This window comes from Pan paniscus, chromosome 21 (genome assembly GCF_029289425.2).
Source record: "Pan paniscus chromosome 21, NHGRI_mPanPan1-v2.0_pri, whole genome shotgun sequence".
Lineage (NCBI taxonomy): Eukaryota > Metazoa > Chordata > Mammalia > Primates > Hominidae > Pan > Pan paniscus.
Genome location: NC_073270.2, coordinates 51,761,815 through 51,786,391, shown reverse-complemented (window position 1 = coordinate 51,786,391; position 24,577 = coordinate 51,761,815). Strand labels below are relative to the sequence as shown.

The following is a 24,577-nucleotide window of genomic DNA, read 5'->3' as shown; positions in this document are numbered from 1 at the left end:
AGAGGGGGTGGACTGGAGTAAGGTGAGGATTGGGGTGGAGATGAGCAAGTGGCTCAGTGGAAGTGTGGGGACAGAGCACCCACCAGTGGTAATATCGAAAGCGTGGCCTCCAGTTGGGTGTCCTCAGCAGCGTCTGCACTGCACAGGCCAGATTCACAAACATGTAGCACATCAGGAAGAACCTGGAACACAGGAAGGCCCCAGGGGAGACAGAGATGCAAAGGGAGGCAGAAACAGAAACAACAGCATGGGCAGAGAAAGGGGGAAAGGGGACAAGAAGTCAGGAGGTGGCCAGATCATGCTGTGGTGCTTAGGAAGGGGTTTCAAGCCAAATACCCTTACAACACACCCTAATAACACGTGTGGATGAATCTCTCTATAACAAACAATGGGCTTCTACGACCAATGGGGAACTTCCTGGGGTTGTTAAAGTGTCTGGGTGGGTTGTCACAGGTAACGGCTGCAGGATTCAGATAGAGAAACACCCTGAACCAGGGGGGAGGGCAAGAAGTCAGGCACGCACATAGAGAGGATGGGGGCCACCTCGTCGAGGGATGCGATGAGGATGCCAATCTCGCAGATGCAGGCAGTCAGGAGCAGGGCCCAGGTCGGCTCTCCATTGGCCTTGCCATGGCCAAAGACCTGGGGAAAGAGCAATCATCATGGGACTGAGACCTCAAGGATTTCTCAGCCCTCTCCCCTAGCCTTGGGAACCAGTGGAGTAGAGGCAGGAATCCTATCACCAAAGAGGAGGTAGGGAGAGGATGCATTTCTCTTCCTCCAGGGGAATGCAAATGGATAACAGGCTTTCGCTGCATCTTGCCCACCCTGACATCGGCACCCCAGTGCCATGAAGTTCAAATGATCCCTAGAGGGGGAAAGCAGCTGCAGAGGACCAGATGGGAGAGGAGCTGTCAGGAAGCCAGCAAGCCACCACGACCCTGTGCTCCATCCGTCTTTTTTTTTTAGCACCATGGTAAAAGCTACCCTTTTCTTGCCCTTTGACTGCCTCCCCAGGTCTCCGACCAACCACAGTGCCAAAACAGGGCCATTTATTTTTTCCCCAAGAGCAGACAGTGCTCCAAGGGATGCACTGACCATGGGCCAAATCCCAAGTAAGACACACTTATCCTTCCATCTGGGTGAAGGAGAAGCCACAGACAGGGCACCACCCAATGCCCTGCCCAACTCCTGACACCCCACACCACCCTGTCCCTGTGCCTCAGGCCCTGCCAGATAGGCCTGGCCAGTGCACTACAGAGCAGAAGTGGCCCAGGAGGTAGTCTAAGGCTGGTTATGGCCCTGGGTCACTGTGTGGTCTCTCTGGGCAGGGGCCTGGCTGGTCTACTGAGGGTGGGCTGTTCTTCTCCCACACTGACCTGCAGGAAGGGCACAATGCCATCCCTCGAGATGGCCTGCAGCAGGCGTGGGGCCCCCGTGAGGCTCTGCAGCCCAGCCCCACAGGTGGAGAAGAAGGATCCGATGACAATTACCCATGGAGATGGCCAGGCCAGAGTGCCCACCACCAGGTTGCCATTCACAGCTTCGCCAAACCTGGAATGATGTGGACAGGAGATGCCAGGTGAGCAGTGCTGCCTGGATTTCCAGGGCAGGTCTCCATACCAACTACAGAACCAACTGTGTGCCTGCCACAGGACTAAGTTCTGTAAGGGTGACAGGGGAGGCAGAGCCCCAAATGTTCCATTGTTTTTTCCTTGATAAAATAATTCTCTAATTTCCTGATACTGAAAACCAGGCCTCTAGGCCTGTCTCCAGCATAGGTCCCAGCCCCACGTCCCCCACTGCATTCCCTTACAGAAGCCTGGTGGTACCAGTGGAAAGTGATTCTGAGAGGACCTCCTACACCACCCGGCCAGTTGTGTGTGCTCATGCCCTTCAGACGTGAGTGCTCCGGGACAGTGAGCACTCACAGCTGCAGGCATGCGCACACATTTCTCCCCTCCACCCTGGCTCCCCATTGCCTGGAATGCCCTTCCTCCAAGCTGCCTAATCTCTGCTCAACCTTAAAAGCAGGAAGGATAAGTGAGATAAAGTGTATAAGACACTTCTAGCCTCCCCTCCTCTGAGAAGACTTCCCTGGGAAGACCCCTAAGGACTGGACTGAAGCCCCCGGGCTTTCCTGTATGGCCACCCCTACCGACTGCACTTAAAGTCTGTTGGCCAGTATAGACCCACCAAGAAGAGCTCCTTCAGTACAAAAACCATGTGTTATTTATCTGTGCTGCCTCCAGAATCTCGGAGGGAACACAGATAAATACCACTCCTGTCTGTGTGACCAACACATGGACATTCAGTAAATGTTAGACACACTATTGAATTAATCCGTTTTAAAGAAAAGGAAAGTATCATTATCCTAAAGGAAATGAGACACCATCCAAGCTTCTCAAACTGGAGTGACAGAAGGAAGATGAAATATAAGAAGATGACTTTGCAAGCAATCCCCGTGGCCTCCCTCCCACAGGCCCCTCACACAGGTCCCAGCACCTCCTGATGGGTCTGTTTCCCAGAACTCAGCCTTCTATACCCACCCCTCCCCCAGAATAGGATCAACCCCAATTATCTTACTTGTCCCGCAGGACGACCCCCTCAATGCAGGCCCCAAACAGAACAACGGAGCTGATGTCTGCAGCAGAGGATAAAGGAGAATCCCCACGGTTCAGTCCTCCCCCTCCCCACCCCTCCTGCACCAGCAGGTAAGGCAGCAAGTTCAGCTGCCCTCCCTCTTGCCCTCCCCCGAGGGTGGTCCCAGCACAGCTGTGCAGGATACAGACAGCAGAGGTGGTGGCGATGGCCAGGATGGTGCCAGTGGGGATTGACTTCTGGGCATCCCTCAGGTCCCCAGAGCGGTTAGAACCAGCCATGATCCCTGCAAAACAGAAGTGCAGCTAGGACTCAAGCCAGGGCCACAGGAGACCAGACAGATGAGAAAAAAGGGCACCACCCTCAGGGTCAGTGAGTCTGGGATCTAGTCCTAACATACTGGCTTGTGTGAGACCTTGGACATGTTACTTAGCTTCTCCTGGCCTTAATTCCCTCATCTCTCCAATGGGAAGTGAAATGTTGCGGTTGCTTTCATGATGGGGTTTTTGGAGTAAGAAATTCCCAACATCATCATCGACTCTCTCTTCCCCATCCACTCACAGGCAGAGTCTTCCCTCTCTGAGCTCCCCTTCACCTGTGACTGAGGGGAAGTAGATGCCAACCAGCAGGGTGAAGTAGGAGGTCATATCACTGAAGACATAAGGGTGGTCCATGTCGATAGGAGTGCCATCGGCCAGGCCCACCGAGGTCATCCCACTCCTCTCCACAATCACGCCCTTGGTCAGGTAGGAGCTCCAGAGGTTCTCTGTGGGGAGACAGAATGCTCAGGGGGAGGCCAGCCATAAGGGGACCAGAGCTCTGGGACCAGGAGGTGGGAGGGGGCAAAAAGTCAGGGTCAAGATCAACCCCATCTCACTCTCCCCGGCCTTATCTCTATTTCATTTCCACTGACATTTCCTAAGCTCCTGATTTGGGCCAGGCTATGTACAGACCTTTCACAGACTAATCAGACCCAGTCACTACCATGAAACAGTCCAATCTAGTGGAGTAAATGAGCAAATAAAGACCCATCTCAGATTGAGTCGATGTGTCCCAAATTGATCTCACCCTCCACCCACCCCAAACCAGCTCCTTTCCTGCATCCCATATTTCAGTAAATGGCACCATCATCAATTCTGACACCCTGCCCTACACTGCTCCCTCTCCCCTTCCCCAACTTCAATACCACCTCCAACTTCTGTCCTTTAACCCCTCCTTAATATTTCTTAAATATGCCCCTTCTCTCCATTCCAAGGTCTCTCCACTGTGGCACTAGTGACACTCCCGGCCAGATAATTCTTTGCTGTGGAGGACTGCCCTATAGCATTGTAGGATGTTTAGCAGCATCGTGGCCTCTACCTACTAGATGCCAGGTACACCCCTCCAGTTTTGACAACCAAAAACGTCTGCAGACACAGCCAAATGTTTCCTGGGTGGCAAAACAGCCCTGGTTGAGAAGCACTGCAGTAATTCCCACAGACACCATTCCATCACTCTCACTCAGAAAACCACCATCTCTCTCTCCTGGACTCATAGCTTCAGCCCCTTCCTGGGCCCCCTGCCTCTCTCCTCTCACCCCTTTAACCCATCCACATTAGCAGCCAGAATGAACCTTCAAAAAATGGAGATCTGACCACGTCCCTCCCTTTCCCAAAACCCCTTGGTGGCTCCTCATTGCCTTCAGAATGTGGTCCCAACTCTCCAAAACGGCTTCCAAGGCCTGCCATGATCTGGCTCATGCCAGCCTCTCCTACATCGCTTCTTTCTCCACCTTATTTTGCTCTTTATGCCCCAGTCATACCAAATTACTTGTGATTGGAAAGACACAATAAACTCTTCTGCCTCTGCCTGCTTTTAGGCAAGCTGTTCTTCTGGTTGCAATTTCCTTACTCCTCTCATAGAACTGAAGATCTTTCATTTGTCCTTCAAAACCCTCCTCAGGTGAGTCCAGGAAGCCTATTGCCATCTTATACACATGAACTCTCCCACCCCTGGGCATTCTCTGTGCATTGAATGCACATCTACATATGGCATAATGTATTTGCTATTACATCTATTTCTGCCATTAGTCTCCTTGAGGCCAGGAACTGTGGCTTATTTATTTTGTGTTCCTAGCACTCAGCACAATGCTGGGCACTCTGTAGGTGCTCAGTGACCACTTGTTACGTTGATGACTTCTTTTCCTACTAGCGGTGAGATACTTGTCTCCTTTTCACCTTACTCCTCCCTGATGCCAAGGACAGAATGTAACTCAGAGTAGGTGCTCAATTAAAGCTGATTGAATTTAGCTGAATCCCAAGGAGGGCCCCTTAATCCTGACCACTTAACCTACAATCCCTGCAGCGTTCCCTGGATGCCAGCCCTTGTCCCTCCGCAGACCTTTGATGAGGCCACTGGCAGCACCAGGGATGCCCTGGATCTCTGTGACATTGTTTCGGGTGAAGTATTCATCACAGGTGGCGTTGAGGAAGCGAGAGGAGCAGAAAAGGCCCCACAGCCGTGTGGTCACCGTCTCATTTCCTTCCCAAGCCAGCTTGGCACAGACATCAAAGCCATGGCGAGACAGCGTGCGGTTACCCAGGAGGCAGATCCTAGGGAGAGAAACAAGGGAGGAAGGTGGGGAGCCACATAACCTTGCCCTCGCTGCACAATACAGCCACCGGGAGACCTTTTAAACACACGGACGCCAGGTCCCCATATCCAGAGTTCCTCGTTTAATTTAAATGAAGCCTGGCCATTGGCTTTTTTTTTTTTTTTTTTTTTTTTTTTTTTTTTTTTTCTTAAGCTCCCCAAGTGATTCTAATAAGCCGCCAAGGTGGAGAAGCACCGCATTAGTGCAATGCTGTGTTTCAGCACCGTGGACAGCGGTCTCGGGGGCCGCCCTCTACCTCTGAGCAGTGGATGGAGTGGACTTGGATCTGAGTCCCTGGACCCTCTAGACTTCTGTGTCTTTTCCCATCCTGGAGGAGTTGTCCAACACTAGGAGATTGTCCCATTCCAGGAGGTTGTCCCCACCCAGGAAAGGTTTCCCTACCACAGACAGCATTCATTGCTTTGGAACTCATTCCCACTTAATTCTTCCTAAGTCCACCCTACCAGCAAGAAGTTGACTCTTACAAGGTAAATTGTTCCCTCCTCCAGAAAAGTTACCTCACTCTGAAGAGATTGCCCCCAAACTAAGAGAGATTTTCCCTCCCAAGGGAAGCTACTCCCAACCCACACCACTCTGAGATTCTGAGGGGCAGGGAGGGGGAGTTTGGCAGAGACTCTGAAACAGGGCCAGGGAGGTAGGAGGACGATTCCTTGGGCTCAGAGCAGCAGCACTCACGGGAAGTTGGGTGGGTCGAAGGCAGACTTGATGACCCCAGCATAGATGGCCAGGATGGAGAGGATGACACAACCCAGGAAGACAAGGGCAAACTTGTTGACATACTTGACACCCACAAACACCACAGTGGCCATGCAGGTGAGCACACAGGTGCCGTAAACACGCATGTTGTTCAGCATGGCTGCTGCCTCCCCACTGGCATCTTCTGCCTTGAAGATGGCCATGGCTGGGAAGAGGTAAGCCTGTGGGAAAGGGGCAGGAAGAACAGAGACCTAAGTCAGCAGCCCTTTGCACTACAGGCAGCGCTTTAGGAAAAAAGATGCTCATCACAGCACAGTCACAGTGGTACCAGACTGGAAAAGACATCCAGTAATAGGAGAATCGCTAAAGAAGGCATGGCCTGTCCTGCAAGGACTATGATGCAGCCATTTAAAAATGACATTATAAGGCCAGGCATGGTGGCTCACACCTGTGATCTCAGTGTTTTGAGAGGCCAAGGTGGGAGGATCACTTGAAGCCAGGATTTCAATACCAGCCTAGGCAACATAACGTGACCCCATCTCAAAAACAAATAAAAATACATTTTTTAAAAAATGACATTGCAAGGATGCTGGAAGCAATTACTTCTGTTATTTTTGTTAATTATAATTCTTAATAATTATTTATCATTTTAATAATTTCTAATAGAAAGGTGGAAATAAATGTTCATCACTAGAGGTTGGGTGAATAAATCATGATATCCCCACAGACTATGGAGCTATTAAAAAAGATGATGTAGTTGGTTTTTTATTGTTGCTGTTGGTTTTTTATTGTGGGGGTGGTTTTTTTTTTTTTTTTTTTTTTTTGAAATAAAGTTTTGTTCTTGTTGCCCAGGCTGGAGTGCAGTGGCGCAATCTTGGCTCACTGCAACCTCCACCTCCTGGGTTCAAGTGATTCTCCTGCCTCAGCCTCCCGAGTAGCTGGGATTAGAGGTGCCCATCACCACCCCTGGCTAATTTTTGTATTTTTAGTAGAGACGGGGTTTCACCGTATCAGTCAGGCTGGTCTCGAACTCCTGACCTCAGGTGATCCAACTGCCTCGGCCTCCCAAAGTTCTGGGATTACAGGCATGAGCCACTGTGCCCGGCCAGATGACATAGATTTATATGGACTGACTTTAAAAGGTATCCATGGTACATTAGGTGAACACAATCAGGTTTTTGAAAAAGAATATGTCTCATTATCTCATTTTTATAAATGTGTATGTGAAGATATATACGTATATTAGTATACGTCTGTATGTGTTTTCATAAGTACATCAAAATGTTGTCAGTAGTTTTCCCTGAATCATAAAAAATGTGGATAATCTATTCTTTGTGCACATCTGTATTTTCTAAAATTCCCATGCTAAATATTAACGTTTACATTCTTCCAAGAGTTATTTTCACTGCAAATAATATATACAAAGAGAATATGAGTTGCTTAGGTATAGGGTTATATTTTACATAGACAGAATACAATACCACATAGAAAAACAAAAACTAGAAGGCAATACACCAAAATGTTAATGGTTATTTTCTTTGGGTGACTTATTTCCTTCTTTACATTTTTTCATGACTTGGATATTCCCCCAATTTTCTGCAATGGGCAGAATTGCATTTACAACAATTTTCAAATATTTTAATTTTTTAAAGTCATGGAGGTCTATTCTCCCTCATCATTTGCCTCCTCAGGCCTTTCATGCCCCATCCATCCTCCCTGTCCTGCCCTCTTCCATCCTGCCGCGACACTAATTGCTGTGACACCTTCTAGTTCTAGGTTTCCAAGGCAGTGTGGTATAGAGGACATGTAAATGTATCAAGAAGTAGGCGTTTGGTGAATATTTGATTTTTTAGAGAGAATGGGAAGAATTCAGTTACAATGCTGTTTGTGACATGTAATCTCATTTTTTGTGAGTCTGGACCTACCATATGTTAACTATTGTAAGATTATAGGTGAATTTTATTTTCTTCTCTACCCTTATCATTTTCATCAATGAAGCTGCATCACTTGTGTAAGGCTCTGGAAGTCAGAAAGACCAAGGTTCATATTCCTTCCATTCGTTCCTTAAACTCTGAGCCTTGCTTTCCTCATCTGTAAAATGGCCACCTTTTAGCCAGGTGCAGTGGCTCACGCCTGTCATCCCAACACTTTGGGAGGCTGAGGTGGGAGGATCATTTTAAACTCAGGAGTTTGAGACCAGCCTGAGCAACATAGTGAGACCCCTATCTACAAAAAAATACAAAAATTAGCTGGGCATGGTGGTGCTTACCAGCTACTTGGGAGGCTGAACTGGTGGGGGGGATCATTTGAACCTGGGAAGTCGAGGCTGCCAGTGATTGCACCACTGCCCTCCAGCCTGGGCAACAGAGTGAGACTCTGTCTCAAAAGAAATAAAAAATAAAATAAAATAAAATGGCCACCTTTAACTCATGAGAGAGTCATGACGATAAAATAAAATGATATACTTCAAGCCTTGGGGCCTGCACAGAGTAGGGGCTTGGGACATGTCAGCTCTACTTCCTATCCACCAGGGACACCTCTTCAGCACCCATGCCCTACAGGAAGGGGATGAAGGATGGAGACCTAAGTCACCAGTCCTGACTTCAAGCACTGCCCAGCAACCTGGTTTCTCTCCATCAGTCACTATTCCCAACAGATGTCTTTATACGGGTCCCTCCCCTGGTTCTTCTCTTTTGCAATCCAATAGCCACCAGCCATCTACCATTAACATCATAGAGTACCTAGCACAGTCCGTGCCCCTTGGGAGGCAATCACACAATGGTAGCTGCTGCATAACATTACTGTTTTTATTTCTACCATATTTTAACTCATCAACCCACCTCTGCCGCCTATCTGAGAGCTGAGTGACCTTGAGGAAGTTATCTCACCTCTCTGAGCTTCTCATTTGTAAAATGGGCATCGTAATACTTAAACCTCGTAAGGATACAAGAGAATGGTTGGAAAGCACTTGGAAAGATGCTAAGAGCTCAGTGGGGGCCTGATAAACGACAGCTGTGTATGTTACATAATTATTGTATCTTGTCTCCCCAACTAGACTGTGAACTCTTTAGAAACAGAACCACAACTGACTTTGGCCTTACTGAACCACATTTTTGGCCTCACTGAATGGCCTGGCCTATAGGAGGTGTCCAGGGAGCACTGATTAACTGACTGACAACCTGGGGTTCCACACCTCCTCCTCAGCCCCTCTTACCAGCAGGATTTCGATGGTGCCCAGGATGTACATGGCTCCTGCAAAGGTAGTGCCCAGGTAGAAGCAGAGGCCCACGGCGCCCCCAAACTCTGGGCCCAGAGACCTGGAAATCATGTAGTAGGAGCCACCAGCTGCAGGGAGAATCTGGTATCAGCGAGAGGGTCGGGGGCACTGGGCTGCCGTAAGGGGTGAGGGGTGTTCAGTGACAGAGGCAGAAGGGGGTTGCTCCAGGCCTCACAGGCTTATGGGCTGCAGCCCTAGAAAGGGGACTGGTGAGAGACCCAAGCAACCACTCTGCATGGATTTTGCAGCACTAATTACCATGTTGCTAACTACCCCTTTAAGGAGGTCATGGCTCAGAAAATCGGATGGTGGAGAGGAGGGTCTCAGGATGAGTGGGGGGAGGGCTGCCCTATTCAACACCGAGAGCTGCCTCCTCCTCTGCCCCCAGTAGGGCTGAAAACAGATACAGCCCAGCCCCCTAGTCTAGAATATTACCTCTCTTGGGCCTTGATGTCCCCCAAAGCCCAGGGCACTATCCCTCCTTCCACCCAGCCATCCTCCCTCCCCACAAAGCCCCAGTCACCTACCAGGCACAACACCATTCGTTGCAATTGCACTCATGGAGATGGCCGTGAGCATCGTCTGTGAGGAAAGAGATCATCAGAGCGGTGGCTGGGGTAGGGGCCGCAGTGGCCTGGGTGGGGGCCAAGCCTTATACCCCATAAACACCAGCCAAACCCACAGGTTCTCTTCTGCTGAGCTGCTCCCTGGACCTGTTCCAACTTCTACTCCTGCCAAGTCCTTCTTCTCAAGAAAACCTTATTCACCATGCGAACGGAAGGAGCCCAAGCAAGCCACGGCATCAGAGAGCTCTGGAAATCCCAGCCTGGTCTCAGACCAGCTGCCTGACCTGAGACAACTCACTTCACTTCTCCAAGCCTCAGTTTCTCCATCTATAGAATAGGAGTAACAGCTCCGACACTGCGTACCTCACATGCAGAGCTGTCTCAAGGTTATGTACGAGGACACGTAAATGTATCAAGAAGTAGGTGTTTGGCGAATATTTGATTTTTTTAGAGAGAATGGGAAGAATTTGGTTACAATGCTGTTTGTGACATGTAATCTCATTTTTGTGAGTCTGGACCTGCCAAAATGTTAACTATTGTAAGATTATAGGTGAATTTTATTTTCTTCCCTACCCTTATCATTTCCATCAATGAGCTGCATCACTTGTGTAATTACACACAGAGAGATCCAGGTGAAACCTGGTTAACAGCCATCAAGGACAAGCCTGTGAGATGCAGGAAGGACCAGTCAGGCCTAATTTACTCTCAAAGATCATAAGCAGTGGTTCCTATAAAAAGCTCAGGTCTCATGCTTCCATCCTCCCACCTCCCACCCCCAGGCCTCTGCCAAGCCCCAGCTGTCAGGGGGTGGTGAGGGGAGGGGTGTCACTCACACAGGAGCAGCAGATGAACACCATGCAGAAGGACTCCATGATGCCTGCAATGCCCACCACCCAGGTGAGCCGCAGGAAGAGGATGACGCCAAAGATGTTCTGCAGGCACGGCAGGTACACGCCCATGAAGGTGCCCATGCGTGGGGCCTGCCAGGGAGGCCAGCATCAGTCTCTGCAGTCCTCATCATTACGAACACCCCAGGTGTGCTCCTCCTCCATGTTTCTCTGCCCCCACCTTCCTCTTCTCTCTATCCTCAACCCTTCATCCCTCTTCTTTCTGATTTGTATCCCCTTTCCCTCCCTCCATTCAAATCCATTTTCCTCCCCCATCCTCCCCCACCCCCCATCCGTCTCTTTTCTTCCATTTCTCATCCCCCGAGGTCCTCACCTGCACCGGCTTCTTTTTTCCACCCTCATTGTTTTCTGCCTCTTCGTGCTCCCTACTTCCCTGGGGCAGGTTGGTGTAGTTGGCCAGGCCACTGAGCAAGGAGGACACCATAGGGCTGGTGTCCATCTCCTCCTATGGAGGGAGGGTGTCAGTGCTAGGAGGCTGGGGGAGCAAGTGGAGTGAGCTGGGTGGCGAGGGGCAGAGGAAGAGATGGGGACAAGGAGCACGAAACTATTCAGGTTGGGATGAGATGGGAAAGGAGGAGGAACAGGTGAGGAGAACGGGGTAAGAATGGTAGGATGAGGAGAGGAGGGCAGGGAGCAGAGGGAGTAAATCCCAGGAGGGAAAAGGAGGGATGGGGAGGCTCAAGGAAGAAGGTAGACTCAAGGGAGGGGTGGAGATGAGGGTATTGCTCCCTAGGGAGGGAGGGAGAGAGCAGCTGATGAATCAGGATAATGAATTGTAGGTGGGGGCCCAACAGCCCTAGCAGCCCACCTCAAACAAGGCCATGTTCTTGCCGTCATACTCCTTTCCCTTCTCTGTGTCAGTGCTGTTGATGAAGGGACTGCTTTCCTTGGGGTTGCCATCACCTGAGAAGGGAGAGGGGTCAGGGATCTGGAACCAATCAGTTGTTGTCCAACCACCTGGGCATACAGTGGTGTAGCCACAGTAGCCCTCTGAATCTCAGTTCGCGCATTGGGAAAATGGGGCTAATACCACCTTCCTTGCAGGGTTGCAGTTGACAGCATGTATACAGAGCCTAATGCACTAGCTGGTATGCACTGCGTATTAACAGATGTGTGAGTGCTTCCTTGCTCTTGGGGGTCCTATTCCATTTACCAGGACACCCCAAGACTCTCCAGAGTTTCCTTCTTAACTATAGCTGGGCTCATACCGGTGTTTGGGGTGGAGGCATGTTCTTTCCCAGTGGAGAAGGTCTGCCTTCCAGGAGCACTACAGATCAAGGCCCCAAGGATGTGCCACTTCTTGAAGAAGTGACCCCCTCTGACATCTCCTATGCCCTTTATTCATCTTCATTCACAATGTGTTTACCAAGTGTCTACCGTGTGCCAATACAGGCATGGGGGAAGCAGGGTAAGACACAGAAGACATCATCCTTGTTCTCAGGAAAGCAACCCAAGTGCAGGGAGACAAACCAGTAGCCAGGAATTTCCAATCTGGCATGGTCAATTCTAGGATAGAAGATCAAGGGACTGGGACACAGGAGAGGCATCCAGCCCAGCTTGGGAGGTCATGGGAGGCTTCCCAGAGGAAGTGACGTGTCCGCTGAAAGCTGAAGAATGAGTAAGAGCTAGCCTGGGAGGGAGGAAGGGAGGGTGTTCCAGGCAGACAGAATAGCAGAACAGCATGTTCAATGGCCCAGAGGTGACAGTGAATAGAGTGGGTTAGAGGAATGAAGTATGATCTGGCTGGAGTCTGTGGAAGGGGCAGTGAAAAGTGAAAAGGTGAGCCTGGGAAGGGAAGCGCGGGCTGGTCCCTTAAATGATTAGCAGGTCGTGTTCAAGAATGTGGACCTCATCCAGAGGGCAATGGGGAGTCATTGAAGAGTTTCAGGCAAAAAAAAAATACCATGAATAAACCCATGTTTTAGAGCCATCACTCTGGCTTTTAGGTGAAGAAAACAGAGTACCGTAGTTAGAGACTTTCAGTAACCCAGGTAAGGGCTGATGATGTGCCTGACCAGAGCAATGTAGAGCAACAGACAGAATTATTGGCATATTTCCATGCCAGATGTTTGGGGAGGGGGAGAGGAAGAACCTAGGATAATGTCTGCGGTTTCTAGCACGGGTGAATGGTTGGATGATGGTGCTATTTGATAAATGGGAAGACTAGAAGAGAAGGAGTTTGGAGGTGGGGAAGATGCTGAATTTAGCTGAGGGTGAGGCACTGTAGGGCACTCAAGTGGATACATGCAGAAGCCACCTGGATATACGAATCAGGATACATGCAGCAAAGAGGCTAGGCAGGAGAAAGAGATGGGGGTAAGCTATGTAAACATGTGTAGTATGCGTGTGAAGCCATGTGCCTAGATGAGATCACTCGAGGAGAAAGTATCTTGGGCACCAGGGGGGAAGGTCCCTTCAGAAAGATATAAGAGGCCCCATAGGTACATTTCCTTGGCTTCAGCCATGACCCTTCCTCAATTCCGGGGCTGAATTCCAGCAGTTGACATCTCTCTGGACACCGGAGAAACTCCCCGCTGATCAAATTCCAAGTGAAATTGAGGCCCTAGGCACCTAGATTCTCCTGTCCCCTCGATGGCTGACATCCCTTTCTCCCCATCTCCATCCATCTGCGTCTTCCCCATCCTCCTCTCTACCTCCGGGAAACCTTCCTCAGTCACCCAGCCAGAGCATGGCCTGTCTCTATTATAAAACCAATCTCTTCCTGACTAAAAATTGGGCCAGGAGGAGTGATGCCTCGCCTGCTCCAAAGAAACCCACCACCCAGTCTTCTGCCACCACCTCCACCTCATCCATCAAGGCAGAAACTCCCGGTTGTCAAATAGGGTGCAATCGTCAGCTCTTTCTTCTCACATATGTGAGTTCCTGGGAATAAGAGACCCACCTCCCAGCACATAATAGGTGCTCAGGAAAAGTCTTTGGAGCTAAGTTCTCCAGGGCTCCCTTCTGGACCCCAGGGTCTCAGAAGAGCTCTCTGGGGCCAGAGAACAGGAGAAACAAGGAAGAGGTCCTTTTAAAATGCTGATAGTATGCCTCCTGTTCTCAGCACATCATGGTGTGGACTAGAGACTGAGGGGACCTGAGGTGAAAGGATGTTTCCTAACGGTTAAAAAAAGGGGCTGGAGTTATGGAAACTGACATTCCAGTCCCAGCTTCACTGGCTGCGTCGTCACTTTCAGCAAGTCACAAATTCTCTACGCCTCAGTTTCCTCCTTTGCAAAGGGATACTAACCAAGCTTAACTCATAGGGCTGTTGCTAGGATTAAATTAAATCATGCATATTAGGTGTGCCCGCCACGAGTGTGGCTATTGCTATCATTACAATTGCGATTATTATTAACATACTTGGTGCCCACCCAGCCGGGGCTCCCCATCCCACATCTCCAGCCGCATATCCAGCCGCAAGATTTTGGGGTCCTGTCTCCTATGGAGCTGGGTCCGTTTCCCCGCAGCATCCCCTCTTAGGGCCAGGACAACCAGACAGGAGAACCCCTCCCCTCTGCCTTTCACACCCCCTCCCAAGCGCCTCCTCCTTCGCGGAGGCGGGTGGCGCTCAGGGGACAGGAATAGGGGCTTCCTGGCCCGAGACCCTGCAACTAGGTGGCCCCGCGCCGGTCTCCATGGCGACCGCGCAGGCCGAGAGCGCAGCGCCGAGCCTAGCCGGCCGCGCGCCCGCAGCCGCTTATGTAACGCGGCGCGCAGCGCGGAGCCAGACTCCAGGCCGGATCCGGGCCAGGAGATGAGGGCAGGGGAGAGGGCGGCTAGGTAGGCTCGTTCTGGGTCCCGCCTTTCCAGTAGCTGCCTGGGCGGGACGCCAGGCTCCCGGGACTTGTCAGCCAGGGCTGATTTCGTCCCCTCCCTGAACGCCAGGCGCACTGGTTGAGGGGGATGGGGAATGAGCTTCCGAGTTCTCAAAGGACCAGAACAGCTAAGGGGAAACTCGCCCTGATTCCCCGGAGCCAAGAGTAAGGGTGATGCGGGAGCGCCGAGCGGCGCGCGCGCGAGAGGCAGGGCCAGACTGAGGCTGAGCCCTCCCCGCCCCCGCCCCCTGGGAGCTCTCAACCCGAATCGGCTTTCAATTAAGCTGCGGCGGCCAGAGCTCCCGGGGAGGAAACAGGCGAGCGGCGCAGGCTAAGAAGCCTCCCCGGGGCCTGGGGCTGGGCCTGGGGGAATCCCTAGGCCAGCTCCGAGAGGGAGACGGGGCGTCAGACCCCAAGGGGAAAGAAGACCGGGACACATCCCTGGGCTCTTCTTTAGTCCAGAAGTGCCCTCTTGCTCGGGCCATCCCCACCTGCCCGAGGTCAGCAACCAGTTCCTTCCCGTACATCCCCAAGAATCTAGAATCAGAGATGTCAGGGGCTCTTGGCCTGATGGTCCTCTCTCAAGCCCAGAAGGTCCTTAGCACCTCCTACCACCATCTCCAAGCACCGCTTGGAGGAGGGGGGACTTCTCTCTCTGGGACCCACAGCACATGACCCAGGTTCTGGCCATTTGAGTTCCAGGTCCTGGACCCTATGTATAGAAAGAAGGTCTCCAGATGGGTCCGCTGCACTCAGTGTCTAGAAACTAACGGAGAGGGGATAGAACTGAAGCGAGTTCCTAGTTCAACTCTTGCCTCACACACACTGATGCCTCTTTTCTAGGCCTCCTGAGCCCCTGTGGAAACCCCAAGGCCTGGTGAAACCTTGGCAGAGAAAGCGGGTGCTGGGAAATGGGACCATACCTGGTGTCTGAGGGAACAGAGAGATGCTCTCCATCTGAGTCCCCCTCTCAGAGTGGAGGCATCTGAAGGGGATCCCGGATGGAAAGATCCGCGTCGGGATGCCTGGCGCTGCCGCAGACTCAACTTTGCCAAACCCCCTCCCCCTCCGGCCAGAAGCCCGCGGGGGAGGGGGCGGACGCTGGATGAGGTGATCCCAGGGTCACTGGGGAGGTGGATGAGAGGGCCAGCTAGGAGTTCTGGCACCTGTATACCACTCAGCCCCCAGGAGGAATGAGGAGTTGCGGGAAGCGGCGGGGGGTGGGGGGGAGTCAGACAAAGGATCAGGGACCCTGGTGTCCCCAGCCTTTCCAAGCGACCACTTGGCCCTGAGATCCAGGATCCGGAGGACCTCAGAGTCAAGGTTGCCAATCCCTAGAAGACCCTGCTCTTTCAGCCCTAGGCGCCATCCGCCAGAGGGATCTGCTGGAGTCTAGGCTCATAGGGTCAAGCAGTGCCCAGGGGAACGTTTGAAGGCGCTGAGCGCAGACAGCAGGCGCGGGAGGCGCGCTAGTGCGCAGGGGACGCAGCGCCGCTGGAGAGTGGGGGGTGGGGGTGGCTGACAGCCGTGATAGATGGCTGAGACCGCTCGGGGGCGGCGGGGGGCCTGGGAGCCTGAGGGGGTGGCTGGCCCCAAGACCTCGGAGCAAGGAAGCCGCGGAGGAGGGCGGGGGAGAGCGGGAGCAGCGAAAGGACTTGTCGCAAGCCCCTCGGCTCCTTGCGAGTCTCCGCACCCACCGCAGCGCGTCCGCAGTGTCCGCGTCGCGGCGCTGAGGAATCAGCCACTGGGACCCCATTTCTGAGGCCTCACTGGGGAAGCTAGCAGAGCTAACTAAAAAGACTCCCCCCCGCCCCGCCCTGGACCGCCCCAGGGAACTGAGAGGAGGGGGAAAGAGGGAAGAAAGGAGGGTGATCTTGCTTCCCGTCCTGAATAGGAACCCACGGGAAAGCGAGAGAGAGATTCTGCAAAGTAGAGCTGAAAATCTATGGAGGAAGTACGCTTCAGTCTGAGGTCGGACCTTGGGAAGCCTTGGGGGAGGGGTCCCAGATTGCACCAAGGGGACAATCTGGGTGTCTTAAGGAGACACCACAGCCCGGACGGGGGGCTGTCATATGGCTCCAACCCCCCCCCCCCACACACACACACGCACACACACACATACGCACGCACACACACACACACACACACACACAGCCACCTCTTCCCCCATCTTCCAGATGGAAGTCTTAGAACGAGGGACTGCAGCAGACTGCGCCCCCCGGCTCCACGGGTGCCTGCTCTGCGCCAGGACGCCGGGGTCCCCTGTCGGGGAAAGGAGTCCTCCTCCCGCCGTCGAGCTCCACATCAGCCCATTCTAGGTCTTCTATCCCCTTCCCACCGCCTCCCCGGTTTAGCGAACCCAAGTCAGCCCGAAGCCGTGGGCAGCGATAATCCCCCGGCCCGCAGCTCTGCCCCCGGGCGCGGCGCATTCCAGCACCTTGGACAGCGCCCGGAGCATTCCAATGGAGCTGAGCTCCAGGCTGCAACTGGCGCCCACCGCCCGGGTCAGTCCCAGCCTCCTCTCTGAAGGAGGTGGCCCCCGCTCCGCCTCTAACCCCAGAGCTGCCTCCTCTCCTCGCTGCCCCCTCCCCCGCCGCCCCCGGACCACAGCTTACCCGGGTTGGCTCCCCCATCGCCGTCCTCGCAGTCCGTCAGGTTGTTTAGCATGGTGGCGGCGCGGCCCCTGGTCCGGGGATGGCTGCGCCGCCTCGCCCGCGCCCCTCTACCCGCCTTCGCCGCTCTCTCGTTCGCTGTAGCTCTCTCTCGCTCTCCGCTCCACGGAGGAAGAAGCTGCAGTGCCCGCCCGCCCGGCGCACACACACTCGCACACGGACACACGCTCACACCCGCGCGCGCCCCCTCTCAGCAGCGGCGCTGCTCACCTCATCCCGTATGCAGGAGGCGTGAGCCACTGGCGGGGTTTTGGGGGGAGAGCGGGAGGGAGAGAGAAGAGAAGATGAGGGGCGGGCAGAGCGCGACTAGTGGCCCCCTTGCACGAAAACTGGGGGATTGCGTGGGTGGGATGAAGGGGGTGCTTCAGGGGACAGGGCCTCGCCTCCCTTGAGCAGACGCAGCTCCCCCCACCCACTCTCCGGGCGGGGCCCGGCACGTGGGCAGGTGCCATCCCGCGCCCTAAAAATAACGGCAGGGAACTAGGTCGCGGCCGCGGGGAGGCGGCCCCGCAGCGGCTGCCTGACTGGGGGTCTGGGGTAACCCCCAGGGGGAAGATAAAGGGCACTGAAGTGGCCGTGGAGGTGCGCCATGGAACATGGGGCCCTTGGGAAGCCTCTCTGCAAGACTGGAGAGGCCAGCCCTGAAGTGGGGGAGGAGAACCAGACCCTCTTTCATACCACTGCTCAAGAGATTGGAGCTGGAGGCATGTAGAGCCCAGGGCCCATAATTAAGCAATGTGCTACCCCCAGGGGCGTTCAGGTCACTGGGCTGACTGACCCAATCTGTCTTAAAATGGGTGGGGTAGCGCCTGAGAAGTTCCAAGGAACTCTGTCATTGTGCTTAGACTGACAAGAGTCCCAGCGTCCCACCCCCAAGACAAGTCCCTGGAGCCCACAGCCAGGGACCTTCTGACTGCGGACTGATCTAGAGATAAGACCTGGTGAGGAGGAGCAGAAGAGGCAGCAGTCAGGTTCCAGGGACCACTGACTTTCCACCAGGGATGGTGCAGCCTCTAGGGAGGACAGGCCGGTCCTGAGGCTGGCCAGGGACAAATTGGGGGAGGGCGGAATGAGGCCGCCTGTCGGTTTGAGACCAGATTTTCTCCTGGGGCAGAAGTGTCTAATCCCCTAATCCAGGATTGCTTTCTGAGGCTTCCAGAGCCAACATGCTCTCTGTCCTCCTCCCCTCTTCCCTTAGGCCAATCCCCCAGAAGCTTGATCATCCTGGGACCCCTCAGAGCCCCTAGAGTCCAGGTTTGAGCCAGTGGTGCAGACATCTCAGGAAGTGGCATCAGAGGTTTGAAAGCTTTGAGTCTCTAGAAGATCTAAACATCTGAGGGTAGGAGCAGATCGGGGTAAACAATCTTCACACTGGTACTAGCTCTCTCCCTGGCTCTCTAAGTTCCAGAAAAGTTCTTCGGTTGGGAAAAGATCAGTCATTGTATCTTACACACAGCTTTCATTTCACAAATGAAAAAACTAAGGCCCATAGAGGGAAAATGACTGCCTGTGGACATAATGCCGGTGGATGGCAGAATTTGGTCTAGCATCCAGTTTGCTTTACTCCAGTTTAGGACTCTCTTCATTGATAGAACTTATAAAAGTGGTCTTGCCTCCATAGAAGAGACAAGGATGCAGTCATATCCATGCCCCTCAGCAGCCTCTGATTATTAGCTCCTGAAAAACAAACAAACAAACAAACAGGCACTACATCTGAGATGTGCTTTCTTCCTTTTCTTGTGCTCAGGCTTCAGAGGTGCAGGGCTAGAATGGACTCTTGGCTTGCAACTGAAGGGGAAGCCTCCAGAAAACCTGCAAAAATCCTAAAGAGCCATTCATATCCCTGGAGACCGGGGTATAGGACAGCACTTTTTTCAGGACCATGGACAGGATCCAGGGCTCAGCTTTACTCGTATTAATACAATTTGTCAGTGGCTTCAGATTGGGTCAACCGTGGAGTTTTCAGCAGCTGACTCAAAAGTGCCTCTGAGGGACCTACCAATCAAGTATCGCTGCCACTTGGTTTTTTGGATACCCAAAGGACCCTTCAGGGTGGAGAGTTAGCTATTCAGACAAGTTGTGGGCACTGGTATTCTTGGCTCTCCCAGAGAAAAAAACCACCAAAAGGGTGAGATGAGTTTGAATTAGTGACAGAGGTTAAAAGAAGCCAGTGTTCAAAAATTTTTAAGCATGCCACTCCACTCTACACACACACACACACACACACAGCACTAGCAGCAGCAGCAGCACTGTGTTCTACTACTCTGCAGAGATGCATAACAGTAAAACACGTGTAGCATGTTTGTCAGAGAAGTGCTGTAGAATGAAGGAGATGCTAAGGTTTTTCAGTAATCCCAGGTCTGGCATGTTCCCCTGGGGTTATTTTCCTTCATTTGTGGTCCAGCTTTGGCCACTCAGAGACTAAGCCCATGCATGGGGAAACCTAGATTCTAGGGAGTACGGGTGAAGGCAGGAGTGATTCCTCTTTCCCTGGGGAACCCATCTGTCCACCTTCACTAGAGTTCCCATCTCAAGAGCCATCTGAGATTCAGGAGATAGTGGTTCTGTCGTATCCTCTGCCCCCAAATTCTCTGTGTATCTCTGGGCAAAATCAGGTTCCTCTCTGTGGGCCTCAGTATCCCGTCTGTAAAAATGAGTTAGGTCGTATAATCCATGGCACTTCTTCCTGCTCTGAAAACTCTTAGTGCTCTATTAATCTCAGACCAAAGCCACATATCCCTTCCTAAGGAGCCCCGACCAAGTGAGCAGACAGTCCCAAGGGGGGGCCCCAGCCCCTCCACTGACACCCCTCACCTCTCAGGAAGACTGTGCCCTATTCTGGCCTCCAGCCAACTCTCTGTGGTGAGGTTTAGAGAAAACACATGGCAGGCACCCACTACACTGCCAGCCTGGCACTGGCCAGTAAAAAGTGACCCACAGCTCAGAGCCCCAGGAACCTGGCTGCCAGCACAGCATCCCCTCCACACCAAGAACCCTGGGGAGATCTGGGGCCAGGGAAACCCTCTCACTAAAGCAGCACAAGATGCAGAGCTAGGGAGGGTCCTATTTCTAAACTCTGAGTCTCTCAAACTCATACCCCCTCCCACCATATGTCTCAGAGAGAAAAAAGCTCAGAGAAGCTGCCTCCTGAGTGTCAGGATTTGGGAACTGGAAGAGATATTATAAATTATTTTCCACTCTCCACTTATTGTGAAATTGGAGTCTGAAAATGGAAAGGTTCATATTTTCTTCATGGGGTGAACTTGTAACAGACTAGGGACTAGAACCCAGCCCCTTGACCTCCTGTTCGGGACTCCATCCACTGAACCAGGACAAGGGGCTGTTTGGAGGAAGCTAGAGCCACCGGACTGGGTCCTCTTTTCACAGGAGGCAGGCATAGCATTCCTCCTTATGGCTCAATCCCTCTCCCTCCGCATCTCCACTGCATTACCCCCACAACCTAACCCACCCACCACTGGCTGTGGCCTTATGGGCCCAGGGTCCTGAATGCCCTCCTTCACTCTTCTTCTTCCCCACCCACATGCCCCATCCTCGGACCCAAAACCGTAGCAGTGAATTGATGAGTCCAGCGCAAAGCACACCCCACACACACAGGGCTCACTGCGGAGCACGTCAACCACCACTGTCTCCGTGGCAACCGGGGGTTTAATTAACAGGCTGCAGCCCCATCACCATAGCAACAGCACCCCAACAGCCCCTCATTCCTCTGCAGACTCAGTCCATCTTCCCTCTTTCCCAATCCGGACCCCTTTCTCACTGCACTCACCCCCCGATCCCCACCCCACCTGGAGAACTGAGGCCTAAAGATCGCTCTGGTTCATTGAGAAAACGGGAGGGGAGAGGAGGGGGATGAGAGAGAAAGAGAGAGCAGCCTGTCACCATGGCAACTGCAGCCCCGTTCATAACCAGTTTGTTGCCATGGAGATTCCTAGGGCTCACCTTGGGCTGAGGTACCGGGCAGTGAGGTTCTGAGTTCTGGCTTGGGGATGAGATGACTGGAGATCTCCAGATCCAACATATATACCAATAACAGCATTATTCTTCCCAATTTACAGATGGAGAGACTGAAACATGAGGTTTGTGTCTAGAGAAGGCAGACAGCTTCATCCTTCCAAATCATCCAAAATCTTAGCATTTTTATGGTTAGAAGGACCCTTAGATAGCTTCCTGTTCAACTCCTTTATACTACAGATGGGTATATTAAGGCCCAGAGAGGGGAAGAAGTGTGCCCAAGGTCACACCACAGAGCCTGAGCTAGAACACAGATGGGCTATATTGTGGTCTTGCTCCATCCTCCCAGCATAAGTTAGCTCCCTCTCCCTCCATGGGGACACATCCCAACTCCTGTTAGTCCTACCAGGCCCAGGGCTCTTTTCAGGGCCCTGACTCCTGCCTGAGAAATGGAGGCACAGTAGAGGATCAGATAAAGGAATAGGGGAGCATCTCAGAGTTGTAACAACTGTCACCAGGTCTACTTCTGTTCATCCAAGTCACCATCAATCTCCCATGACACAGGTGAAGCAAGTGAGGTGTGTGGCCCGCAATCCAGGGTTAGTGGCAGATTTGAGGCTTGGCCTTGCCTTGCTTCTTTAACTCCCTGTAAGTCATGTTCTCACCTATGGTTCATCCTCTGGCAGCAGAAAGCCCCTCAAGTGGCAAACCCCACTCATTTGGCCTAGAGTAAAAGATAATACACACCCACGCCATCTCCCCCAACCTTTCCCAATCTTAGACATGCTGCTATCCCTCCCTTTGGGTGAGGACAAGAGGTGGAAAGAGAATCTATCAGGGGCTAGAGGGCTGACACAAGAACAGCTATGGGAAAGATACCACCAGATGCTGGGTTCCCCTAAGTAGCCCTTGTCTACTTCCCCATACAGTGATCTGCCAGAGAGGAGGTGCTTGAGACTGTTTCAGGCTTAAAAGGTTAAAAGTCACCCAAATCATTGTCCAGATGGAACTTCCAATACACTCCTGCACACAGGTACCCACCCCTCAGATAGACACAGAAATGTACACATCAGCACACCCTTCAACGTGCTGGCAATATAGTGACACACAGAAGCACTGAGTGAGTCACTGACCACCCCACAGGTCATCAAAAATAATGGGGGATGCTCCTCCCACAAGACACACACACACACACACACAGCCTCTGCCACAGCACACAGCATTCCAGGCTCATACACACCTGCACACCCAAAGTTTGGGGGCTGTGTTTCACTTCGACCCCAGCGAAGTAGTGTGAGTACCGGCATCTGAGAGTGTGAATGGGAAAACAGCAATCACCTTGGGACATAAGAGAGGGCCGTCTTATTCCTAAGCCAGGGGATGAGAAGCGAGAGAAGAGAAGGCAAGGGTAGAGAAGCAGGATCCCACAGCCACCCTCCTCTCATCTTAGAGCATTACACACCTACTAAGTGCCAGGCTCTGGGTCTGGAACTCAGAACACAAAGATAAAGGAGATGGTCCCTGTCCTTGAGATGTTCCAATGGAGGATACCCATAAGTAAAGAAAACGACTGCCATCCACCGGGACGTGTGCACTAAGGGTGCAGTGGGTGGGCCGAAGAGGAAACTGAAAAGGTTTTTGGAAAAGGTTAAATGAGCTATAACTTACAGAACGAATAGGAGTTTTCCTGGCTGATGGAGGTGGGAGAATGAATGTGGACAAGAACACCAGAAGCAAATGAGGAAAGAGAATGACAGACTTAAGGCTTTGGCCTTTATTTTGCAAGTGATGGGGGGCTTCTGTGGAGGAGGGCTAGGGCAGGACTGGAGGCAGGGAGGCCAGTGGAGAGGATGTGGTCGTGGCCATGTGAGGCTCGGAGCAGGGCGATGATGACAGAGGGGGGACCGATGCTGCCAGATTCAGGATAAGTTTCAGAGGTGAATGGCCAAGACGTGGGGATCAGTTGGATTTGCTGGAAAGAAAAAAGGAAGGGTTGAGAATGGCTCCAGAATTTCTGACTTTCAAATCTGGGAGGCTGGTAAGGTCATTCATGAAAATGAGAAAAGAGATTATGAGAAAGATGAAGAGTGGAAGGAGCCCAAGAAATCCAAGTGGCCACAACCAGGAGGCGTTCGGTTCCCGGGACTGGGGCCATTCGGAATTCCAGGCCTCAATTTGGTCATCTGTACAATGAGGAGGTCCGCCAGATAACCCCCTAAGGGTTACTCTAGGGGGTTCGGCGCTTGGGTTTGCTTCGGGGCGAGCTCACCTGCGGCTCGGCAGCGACCCCTGGCGGTCTGGGGAGGCTTCTCCTCCTCCTCCTCCTCCTCCTCCTCCTCCTCCTCCTCCTCCTCCTCCTCCTCCTCCTCCTCCTCCTCCTCCTCCTCTTCCTCCTCTTCCTCCTCCTCCTCCCCTCGCTGGGGCCACTACAAGCCGATTCGCCTTGTTCCTTCCAGACCCGAGGGCCTCAGAGCCAGGGAGAGGACCCCTGATGAGTGCCCCCTGAGGGGAGACTGTGCACGCACCCAGGATGCTACTTCTCCACCGAAGGCCAGAAGGATCTTTCCCCTCCCCTATACTCTGTGCCCTGCGTGTAACTTCCATTACAAGACCCTGCACAGGGCCCGCGAGGAAGACGCCCCCAACCCCACCTGAGCTGGCTCCTCCCAACCCTTACGGAGCTCGAGCAGACAAGGAGCTAAGTGGGTCCCCAAGAGTCGGGATCAGCGACCCTACGGCATCCTCCCTGAATCTCGCTGCCCAGGATCCATACTAACTTCCCTGCCTCCCGTCTCCTTCCCGGGATCCCCAGTCGCTGTCCGCTAAGCCTCCAGGGAGCTAGAGGATTGGAGGATCCGCCAGGCACCGAGGACCCGCTGACCTGGCACCTGCCTCGGCAAACCTGACTCAGTTTTCCTCCCGCCCTCGACCCCACCCCCCTCCCAGGCCCCACTCCCATCCTCCTGGCCCAACTCATTCCCTACTGGTCCCGCCCTTTCCTGAACCAACCTAGTCCCGCCGCCTCCCCTTTAGGGGCTCCTGACCATCCCCCTTCAACACACAGCCCCCTTTTTCCCTAGTTCCACCTCCTCACTCTGGTCCCGCTCCCTACTCGAGATGTCCCCGCCCCTTTAGTGCCCTACGGCCTACTCTCCACCTTGACCCCGGCCCTTCCATCACCAGACCCGCCCCCTTCGCCTCCGTCCAAACCCCTTCCCTGGCCCCACCCCTTTCCCTTGTGGCCACGCCCACCTCGCGTTTGGCCCCTCCCCCTCCACACTTTGCGTTACGCGGCCCCGGCCCCTTGGTTTCCTAGTCCTGGCTCTATTCCCCTCTCAGGCCTAGGGCTGGGACCCCTCCCCGCCCCCGGTCTTGGCCCTGCCCCCTTCAACAGACGGTCCGCCCCGGCCCCTC

General features: G+C 53.1%; 1 protein-coding gene across 2 annotated transcripts in view; it reads right to left on the bottom strand.

The window, feature by feature from the left end:
- SLC12A5 (solute carrier family 12 member 5) overlaps positions 1 to 24,577 on the bottom strand; it is a 38,380-nt gene that overhangs the window by 13,622 nt on the left and 181 nt on the right. Inside the window, exons 1-14 of one of the 2 annotated variants that reach the window (XM_003825997.7) lie at positions 17,135 to 17,496; positions 11,510 to 11,604; positions 11,015 to 11,146; positions 10,627 to 10,773; positions 9,755 to 9,809; positions 9,165 to 9,295; positions 5,930 to 6,171; positions 4,981 to 5,192; positions 3,197 to 3,367; positions 2,789 to 2,887; positions 2,587 to 2,644; positions 1,380 to 1,554; positions 524 to 642; positions 84 to 182 (exon numbers count right to left, since the gene is read on the bottom strand). In XM_003825997.7, the coding sequence (XP_003826045.1) occupies positions 84 to 182; positions 524 to 642; positions 1,380 to 1,554; positions 2,587 to 2,644; positions 2,789 to 2,887; positions 3,197 to 3,367; positions 4,981 to 5,192; positions 5,930 to 6,171; positions 9,165 to 9,295; positions 9,755 to 9,809; positions 10,627 to 10,773; positions 11,015 to 11,146; positions 11,510 to 11,604; positions 17,135 to 17,186 (1,787 nt within the window). In that variant the 5' untranslated portion in view covers positions 17,187 to 17,496. Of the gene's footprint in view, positions 1 to 83; positions 183 to 523; positions 643 to 1,379; positions 1,555 to 2,586; positions 2,645 to 2,788; positions 2,888 to 3,196; positions 3,368 to 4,980; positions 5,193 to 5,929; positions 6,172 to 9,164; positions 9,296 to 9,754; positions 9,810 to 10,626; positions 10,774 to 11,014; positions 11,147 to 11,509; positions 11,605 to 17,134; positions 17,497 to 24,577 lie in introns of those variants that run through there. The other variant, XM_003825998.6, reaches the window with a different exon arrangement.